Source organism: Cryptotermes secundus, unplaced genomic scaffold, assembly GCF_002891405.2.
Source record: "Cryptotermes secundus unplaced genomic scaffold, Csec_1.0 scaffold1831, whole genome shotgun sequence".
NCBI classification, from domain to species: Eukaryota; Metazoa; Arthropoda; class Insecta; order Blattodea; family Kalotermitidae; genus Cryptotermes; species Cryptotermes secundus.
In genome coordinates, this window is record NW_019739257.1 from 13,834 (window position 1) to 24,144 (window position 10,311).

Sequence of the window (10,311 nt, forward strand, 5' to 3'; positions counted from 1 at the left end):
CGTAGTAACGCGAGCGTTACGTTACCGCCACGTACCGCTGGGGAGGTAGGGGTCAACATGTCACACTGCTCCCTCCTTAAGGCTGTTCGTCCCGAATAGCCTAACGGTGCATCCCCGTTCCTTTTCCTCGATGGCTGTTCTTGCAGCATCTCCTGTTGTTGCGGCTACTCTTCTTGCAGCGACTATTCTTCGTCCGGTACAATAATTTATTAATGAAAATTGTTTGTTGAAGGAAAAGTTTGGCACTGTTTTAGGCTATGAAACCAGGAATATTCTATTTATATATGGTTTATTTAATAATACTGTCAATAGCTCAGACTTCTCGGTATTAAATTGCAGGATGATTATTGAATAATGAGTTGGACAGGATACAGAAGGATGAGTTTTTTCTCTTTGAGTCACTATCCTGGCATTTGCCTAGAGGGACTGAGGAAGGTATGAAAAATGTAATCAGTGTACAATCAGAGGGCTAGTATATATAGGGAAGTCATAACATTTTAATTATCACCCTGAAGAAATGGAGACACAGGTGCAAGAAATTGTATATGAGTTAGTCCTCTACATATGCCCCCTGCAAGGCCACACATTTTCCCCAACAATGCATTAGCTGCTGGATACCTTGATCATAGAAGGTCTGATTTTGACAGTTAGGAAGTCCTCCACTGCAGAAATGACATCATTGTCATGGAATCGCTTACCACGAAGAGGTTTCTTTAGCCGTGGAAAGAGGAAGAAGTCGCTTGGTGCCAGGTTTGGTGAATATGGTGGCTGGGGGAGAATTTCATATCCCAAACTGGCAGCAAGTGTCATCATAATATGAGCAACATGAGCCGGTGCGTTGTTGTGAAGAAGTCACACACCTTTTCCCAGCCTTCCATGTCGTTTTTTCTTGATTTCCTCCCATACATTTCTTAGAAGGTTCCAGTAGTACTCGCCAGTGATGGTGACCCCCTTTTGCATGTAGTTGGTCATGATGACACCCTGCCAATTCCACAATGCACTCAAGATCACCTTTCCTGATGATGGCTGGGATTTGGTCTTCTTTGGTGGTGGTGAGTCTGCATGTTTCCTCTGCTTGCTCATTTCCTTTGTTTCAGGGTCATAACGACAGACCCTACATTCATCCATCATGATCAGGTGGTCGAAAAATTCCACCCTTTTGTCCTGACACAATTGCAAATTTTCTTTGCCACATCCACCCATTGCTGTTTTTGAAATGGTGTCAACAAATGTTGCACCCAACACACAGTGACCTTTGTCATGTGTAAGTCGTCATGGATGATGCTGAAAACCGACCCATGCTAATGAACCATAGCTTCGATAGTTATGCGCCTATCAGATAGGATCAAAGCTTTCCACCTGTGCCACAATTCCCAGTTCCTCAGTGAGAGATGGTCTTCCACTTCAGGGTTCTTCTTTGAGGTTTGTCTGTCCACAATGAAAGCGCCTCTTCCACCTGACCACTGTGTCATATGATGGTACACCTTCCTGATACACAGTGGTCATCTGGTCGTGGGTCTCCCTTGCAGACTTCCCTTGTAAATGCAAGAACCATATCACAGTGCGAGCCTCCACTTTCTCAAATGATGTCGCCATTTTGCTTCTGCCCCTTCCGGTGGCTCCCTCTGTCCACTAGACACAGGAAAATTTGACTGTTCAGCAAGCTCAGGAATTGTACTATCTCCTATATAGAACGATATTTTGGAATTATGATTTTCTCTTAGCCACCGTTGTAAGGCAAAGCCAACACTAAAAAGAAAACATTTAACATGTACGATGGACACAGGTTGTCACAAGAGAATTTCTACCATTATGAATTTGGAGTAAATTGAAATACTAATGTAACTGAAGTAAGTTTTGTTGTTAAAAATAACAGACAATATCAGTTAAAATTAATTAAAAATCTTGATGCATAAATACTTGAACACAACAGTGGTTGTATTTTCTTATTGTTGAAGTGTAAAATATTTTAGTCTGCTGTCAATTTCCAATGGTATAAATCCCCTTTTGACAACCTGTATTCAACATACGTGTAAAGTTTTTACTTTGCAATGTTGGCAATCTTGTGATGATGGCCAGTAGTTGCTGAAATATATTAAGGTTTTCTTTTATTTTATTTTAAAATGTTGCACTTGATGTACCTTGTCTGAATATATTGTTTATGATTCTGCATTCCCCTTTGCCTCTATTGTTTATATCGCACAGATACAAAAAAATGCTGTTGCTATGTTAATTGCATTCCATAGCATTAGAAATTATTTCTTTCATATTTCATTAAAGGTTCACCACACTGAAAAAATATTTCATGTTGTGTATGAATCTTTTGTACATTGGGCCGTTGTTGAGAAAATCTATAATGTTTGAGACTTTTTATTCTTATAGAGCTGAAAATGAACGCCATGGTCTTTTGCAATTATTGCTGTGTATTATTCAGGCCTTGCTTTAGGTTCTGGGGCTCTAAGCATGGGAATCAGGTTTTGTGTTATCTTAAAAAAAATACATTTCGCAAATATCGTAAAAGAAAAAATGAAAATTTCACATTGCATTCAGTAGACCATGAATGTGTGATACCAGTGGTATCAGCCTTCGGGATGCATAGGAACTATATACTGGTAACTCAGAATTCTGGTTTCCCTCCTAGAATTCTTTTGAGACACATGCTCTAATAATTTGTCAGGTATTTATCTCTTTTTGCGGTAGGAATTTCAATGTGTTTATGACATCTCATTAAGCAACCTTCCATGTTACTGATAGACATACAAGAGACTGTTCATAGTGGATGAGAGGTTTTGTCACACTCAGCCCCTCTTAGGGCGATGACACACAGAGCGGTGTTTGCCAACTTGGCACATAGTTTTATTGCATCAGATGGGATAAAGCAGACAAGGCGGTGCTCGCCGACAGGTGGCAGATTTGCCAACTCGGCCTGTTGTCTGCAGGTGGTGCAGTGAACGGTTTGAAGACTTGCTCCATAGATTGAATACATTCTCAGCAGTTTCTGACGCAGCCGCCAAGTCAGTGTGCAGCATCGTGTGTCTTGTCACAAGGCTGTGGCCGAGTTGGCGAAAACCGCTCCATGTGTCATCACCCTTATAATCCCCCCCCCTCTCTCTCTCCCCATATTATCTTTCTTTTGTGTACTGTAGAAATGTTTTAATCCACTTGTTGAGTTGAGAAAGCACATTGCAGAAGAAAATAAAAACTTTCCTTTGCCACCATCATGTTTCATATCATGACATAATACAAATGATGCTAAACAGATCTTCATGCAGTATGTATATAGACATAATGAATGATGCACTTTTGCTTCACCTGTGTTCACCTGCACACTTGTTCAGAACCTCTGCTATTGAAAGTTGTTGAAAGTTCATACCATGCTTACCAGTTGCTTTCCTCAGAAGCTGAGAAAAATTAGTTCTGCTTCCATTGAAAATTGGCCTTCCCTGGTGTTAACTTTTATGATGGGGTACCCAAAAGAAACGAAACTATTTTTCTTTGTGGGCAGAGCTTTTGTAGTACCGCGTTTTGCCGCTATGAGCGCATAGAGCTAACATTCCTGAGTCGATAAGCCTACTACCGTTGCTTCAGAAGGTAAGGACTAGTTTCGGCAGAGTTTATATTGACAACTGTTTTCTGTGATCGTCGTTTTTGCAATGGCTGATTTTCGTGAACAGCGTGCGGCGGTGAAATTCTGCTTTTTGCCCGGGAAAAGTGGAACAGAAACTCTTGAAATGTTAAAAACGGCATACAAGGACGATGCTATGGGGAAAACTCAAGTGTTTGAGTGATTTTCCCGTTTCAAAAATGGTGAAATGTCAATTGATGAAAACCCTCTTTTCTGGTCGTCCTTCCACGGCCCGAACACATGAAAATGTTGAAAAAATTCGTGAAATCATCAAGGAAGATCGACGACGGACCATTGAAGAAATTGTGGAGCTGTCGGGAGTGACTTGGAGCTCAGTTCAGCGAATTTTGACAGAAGATTTGGGAATGAAAAGGGTGGCTGCGAAATTCGTGCCAAGACTGCTGACTGCTGAACAAAAACAAGGTCACGTGGAAGCATGCTGTGCTTTGAAAGAAGAGTCCCGAAATGATCAAAACTTTTTTTGTTTCCTCGAATGAAAAGTGACATGAAAGGAAAGCGTTTTGCTGATGTTGCTGAGGTGAAGGAAAAAACGACGGAGGCGCTGTAAAGCATCTCAAAAGATTTATTCAGACAATGTTTTGAAAAATGGAATAAAAGACTAGACAAGTGTATTAGTGTAAGTGGAGAGTACTTTTTGAAGGGGATTGAAGGTTTGTGCTTAAAATTTGAATAAATAAGTTTAAAAAAAATAAGTTCGGTTTCTTTTGGGTACCCCCTCGTAGATTATTCAACCAAGAGAGCACAGTTTGATGGAATAACTAAACAGGTTGCTGCAGTGGTAATGCTCTAGACTTATATTAGGGAAGTACTTGGTTTGAATGTCAGCCAGGACACAAACCATCCTGAGTATCTTGTGGTTTTCTTCTGACCTTCCAGACAAAGTCAAGGATGGTACCTAGATCAGGCCATGATACTTTCTTCCAGACACTTTCCAATTAATTATTCACCAATCATCATTCGATTTGATGCAATATGGTCTGATATTCTGGCAGTGCTATAACATAAAACACAGAGAAATCAAAGGAATACTCTTACCCACTCTGATGCTTTCTTTCTATGTAGGCTTCTGTAAGTTTGAACTTACTGTTTTAGTAATTGTCCTGGTAGAAATGGTGTCATAATTGTCACAGGAAGCCACTGTTCAGTACTATATCAATGTTTTTTCCCTGGTTTTAGAACTGTGCTTTCTGGAAATCAAATGGCTTTTGCTGATAATTACCTCCATAAAATTGGGGTTATAAAATGTTCCAAGTGCTCAGTCAGATTGTGGCTGTCTCAGAATGTGAAGGGTTATATAGAAGATGATGACCACATTTAGAAAGAGTGGTATGACCTGAGTCATCTGATGATTCTTTAATGACGTTTCATTGTCTTCTTTAAATGGACCTTCTGATGGACTTAATCCAGGTGTAGAATCAATATCAGGATCACTGTTATTCATAATTTCTGCATTTTTTCTTTTGTTTGTTCTTGTAATCTTTTCAGTTCCACACCTGTTCTTGGTAGAACCCACAAACACATGCAAAGGTATATTGTGCTTCAGAGATCACCTTTGATCTCCTGTAACTGTCATGTCTCACATATTAGTTGCATCATTTTCTCATAGACTACAGAAAAGTGCACCATAAATATAATGATAAACAGAAAATAAAAGGGAAAACAAATTACCAGGCTGTTTGTAATGCCTAGTAATCTAAGTGATGCATCCATAAACATCCATTCACAAGTTATGTGATCTAACATGATTTTATTCAGATCAAATACAGATGTGAACTAAAGTGACTTAGGGCAACACTGGAAAGATTGAAATTTTGCAGATAACACAACTTAAGTCAATTTTTGCAATGACTGTATTAATTATTACTTATTGGTCATGTTACTGTTCACTAAACAGGGAGAACTAATATCTCTCCAATAGAAGAAAGCTTTTCTGCTCAGTAGTAATAACAAAACAAAGCAGAAAATTGGAACAAAATGAGATGTAAAATCTACTGCAAATCGTTATGAAATATCAATGATATATACTACTGAAGAGAATTAATAATACATAAATGAAAGAGGAAGATATGATCAATAACTAAGACAAAGATTCTCAAATTCTGTGATACATTGACCCTCTAACATAATACATAAATTTATATGACTCTCCATGATGTACAGTGACTGCAGAAATATGATGAACTTTACAATCTCCTTATGCTTATAGTAAGCTATAAAATGTCCTTTTACAATCGGGAAAAATGCCGTGAAATATTTTGCTTGATGCAGCTACATTTTCCAAACCTATAATCTTTCTTACAAATATTATGTTTTTTGGACATTATCCATCGTCTACAAACCATTCTGTTTATTTTCCAAATCATAAAATTTTGGAGACTGGATTCTGTCTCCATCTTCAGGTAAAACCTACTTGGTTGGGCCCAATCAATAGAGCTAGTCCCTCTCTCCCTATCTCCAAAACAAATCACGAGCTCTTACGATCTTAAATTCCTTGGTATAACTATTACTAGAACTATGAATTGGGAAAGACATATTGATGAGCTGTTAACTAGGCTGAGTTCAGCTTGTTATATGATAAGGAACATGAAACCCATAATGACTATTACTACCCTGAAAATTATTTATAACTCTTATTTCCATTCTGTCATGTCCTATGGCTTGATATTCTGGGGTAATTCAGCTTCTGCTGAAAAGGTTTTTAGGATGCAAAAAAGAGCTATACGATTAATGGTTGGTTGTGGATATAAACAATTGTGTAGAAAGTTTCAGGGAATTAAATATACTCCCTTTAAGAGCTAAATATGTATACTTACTGATGACGTTCATTGTTAAAAATAGAGACAAGTTTGCTCTAAACAATGACTATCATGATTTATTAACTAGACGGAGAATGGATCTACATATGAACCAGGTGAATCTGGCTGTATATGGTAGGGGCGTGTCCCACATGGCGGTGAAGTTCTTTAATGCACTCCCTTATAATCTTAAAGAAATTGTTTCCATACCTAATCAATTTAAAGTCAAATTGAAGGACTTTTTGAGTAATAATTCCTTCTACACACTTGATGAATTTTTTAATAGATGATTTTATTTTGCTAAAGTAATTATTAATTGTTCACTTATTATTACAATTAACATAACAATATATATAAAGGGCCTTGGCAGAAATATGATTGCTTACTATATACTAATTGTTATTTTGAAATGTAATTATATTAATTTATGTATTCTTGAATTTATTTCTATAACTTGTTTTTCTATATTTTTCTTGTATCTATGTTAAGATTCAAACTTGACTATTTCCACATCTCATGGAACTTGATTCTGTATGGATTTATGGAAATGAAATAAATGAATGAATGAATGAATAATATTTGTACTAATGTACCATTGTCACAAATTTTTAGATCATATTTACTATAATCTTTCTGACTTCATGACTTAAATTGAATGTGGACAAAATGACAGAACATTTTGAATAATACATGAGAATTTAGTTACCCTCCTCTATCCCCCTGGGAGGATCATGATCTTGTCTGAGAAATCATGAACTAAGGGCTTTCAAAACTCTCACTCAGTTAATGCACAGAGCAGATAATCAAAAATTTACTGTATGAAGAAATTACGTGCAGGTCACATAGCAATTATATTAAGCAATATTTTTGGCACTGTTGGTATAACAGTGAGCAGTTTATAATTTTTTCAACACATCAAAATAAAACGTGAACTCTTGTTAACACCACAAATATTACCCCTTGACCATGATTAGTTTTCAACTTCTGTGCATCCAGCTTCATAGCAACTATTAATTCTAATGAGGCCATAACATAATTAGCATCAAGACATTCAATACATCTTAAGATACAAAGATATTCTTCTATTCTGTGCCCATTAAAATAAGATATGTTAAATTGTATATTAGTATCATAGAAATTCAGTTATTTTCTTAATTACAAGAACTGTTTCTTGGACTTGAGAGAGAATATGAATTCCTTGCATTGTTATCCTTGGCTTGAAAAATTGGTGTATGCACATCCATAATCTTCAGATGGGCAAGTAGAAAATCTGAATCTTAGTTTTCACAGTTGTGTTCATAGGATGATTCAATGATTTTATGAGGGCAAACTTACAAAGCACACGGAAGTATACTGAAGAATTTGATGTGTTGTGTTCAGGTCAGGTGAAGTTTCAAATACATTGTGCCCACTGCCAGTGCAATCGATGCTTTAAGTTTAGGGTGTGAGCTGAAGGAACAAAATTCCAACTGCCCACATTTTGTGCGTGTGAAGAAAGCATGGATAGCTTCATTAATGATGTCTTGTGATGAATGACATGACTGCCCTGGATTCGTTGCCTTTGCATTGCAAGTAGCCATTGCAATCATTAAATAGCTGTGGAGAAAAAGAAAAATTACTTGTACGACATTGGAGGTCCTTCTGGCAGTGAATATTAAGATTATGGTCATCTGGGAAGTGATGCCATGTGGTGTTTTGGATGAAATTGCTGCCTCCATCTTCAGGGTAGAAAAATGTGAGAGGGGTTAAAGGAGAGAAGCAGAAGGTTCCTCCAAAACATTGTTACCTATTTACTGGAATATTTAGCATCACATCTCAAAAGCCAATAATCCTTACAAACATTTGTTATTGTACTCAGTATCTTGGTATGATCTGCACTGTGTTTACTGCATCATGCAATATCTGGTAAATAAGAATATATGCTGATCATAATTCTGAATACACACATGTTAGGAAATATAATTTATGATAATAAAAAATGTATTTTGGAAGGTTGAGTTATTTTGCAAGCCTTTGCTGCCATTAGGAAGAATTTTGAAGTATAACAGCCAAAAATATTAAGAATAAAAAAATCTTACATGGATTTAAATCAATTTCATCTTAACCATGCCTTAAGCATTTTGGAGAAATTCTAGGCATTTGATCACATAGCTACTTTCCATGTTGGTGCATATTCATCAGAATGCACAGCATCACATCTGAGAAGACCGTAGAAAACTCAAATTAAATTTAAGGTAAGTAGACATTGTTTGTTAAAAAGAGAGGTGCAATTCTTATATAAATCTTATCTCATGGTAGGATATGTAAGACGAGCTTCAGTGACAACATATTGCTACCATATTCTGCGAATTATTTCAGAGGTTGTTAGTAAAGATCTCATGTACATGGATGTGAGACGACTTATGTAAAGTAAATAAAGTTTTACCAAATTGAGCACTATGCCTTGAAGATGCATGCAGGCATAGGAATATAGCTTAAATTTAGCACTAGATGGAGGTGAGTGGTTAGTCACTGGATGAAGAGCATTATACGAGTACAACAGTATCAGAACCCTTTAAAATCTACTGCACAGAGAGCTCTGCAGTGTACCAATTTGTGAAGACAAGCTTGTAGTAAATGTTGCCAATGAACTTAAATTGAAATTGATCTTTTTCTGTGCCATAAACTGGTGCAATTGCCTACTAACAATACCACATTCCTTTTCAGGGTTATTGGTTGTAGTGAGAGAATTACTAATCAGAATTTCGTTTCATAAATTCCATGTAGCAATAGACACTCACCTGCATCTGTTTAAGTCCAGTTTTGAATGCAGTAGATCTACAATGTGCCCAATTTTTGTCGCTCTTTCCACACATTTAAGAAATGTTAAACTGTCCCAACATGTAGCTGTATTTAGCAATGCTGCAATCAGAAATTCAGAGTCTCAAACAAACATAAGTGTACTTGGAAAAGAACAAAGAAGAGAAACTTATTTTTAATTGCTTGCCTATATATCGTGTTGACGTAATTTTTTCATTTGTTTCTTTTCATATTATCTTTATATACGCTAAAATGATGTCCAGTCTCCTTGTACCCCTGAATCTCAATAGATTCCATATGCAACAACAGTTTCCATTTTCCTAACGGCTTAATCTACATCCACTTCATGCATTAATTATTTTGACACCTCATCCAGCTGCCCTATGCTTTATTCATCCAACACCATATTCTGCATTCTTTCCTCTGCATGACAGGTCTCTCATGACTTAAAACATGAATATTTTCTCTTCATACTTTATATTATCTGTTATACTGCTCGTTTTCTTTCATAATTTTTTTTATTGCTAGTCGGGTGGGACAAAGTCCCTTGTACTGCAGCCAATTCTGGCCTATTGTACCAGCCCCAAATGATAGGTGAGGGTGATTGTGGAGCAATTGGTGGAATAAAGATAGGCAGGGGAAACCGAAATACTTGGAGAAAACCTGCCCCAGCGCCACTCTGTCCACCACAAATCCCACTTGACCAGACCTGGGATCGAACCCGAGCNACATGGATATTTTATGTTTAAATTTTCTTTTGTTTCTCAGTTCCACAGCATTCCTGGATTTTTCTATTCTGTCCATGATTCATTCATTCATTCATTTATTGTATATTCCATAAATCCATATACATAGATATAGAACCAGTCACATAGTTAATATAGTACAATACAAATATAAATATATATATGTACAGTTTATAATCATTAAAATAGATAAAAAAACATGTGTTAAATTCATATAAAAAAAACAGACTTACATCACTATACATAAAATTATGCAATATTAAAATTGTTTATGCTATTATCCTTATTTCTAGGCAAATTTGTTACTAAAGAATTCATCACATGT

General features: G+C 36.6%; 1 protein-coding gene across 3 annotated transcripts in view; it reads right to left on the reverse strand.

Annotated features, from left to right (window-relative positions):
* Positions 1-6,012: 6,012 nt before the first annotated feature.
* The window catches only part of LOC111871920, a 23,984-nt gene continuing 19,685 nt past the window's right edge, over positions 6,013-10,311 (reverse strand). For all 3 annotated transcript variants that reach the window (XM_023865324.2, XM_023865326.2, XM_023865325.2), the window contains exons 4-5: positions 9,222-9,342; positions 6,013-8,037 (exon numbers count right to left, since the gene is read on the reverse strand). In XM_023865324.2, the coding sequence (XP_023721092.1) occupies positions 7,818-8,037; positions 9,222-9,342 (341 nt within the window). In that variant the 3' untranslated portion in view covers positions 6,013-7,817. The remainder of the gene's footprint in view (positions 8,038-9,221; positions 9,343-10,311) is intronic.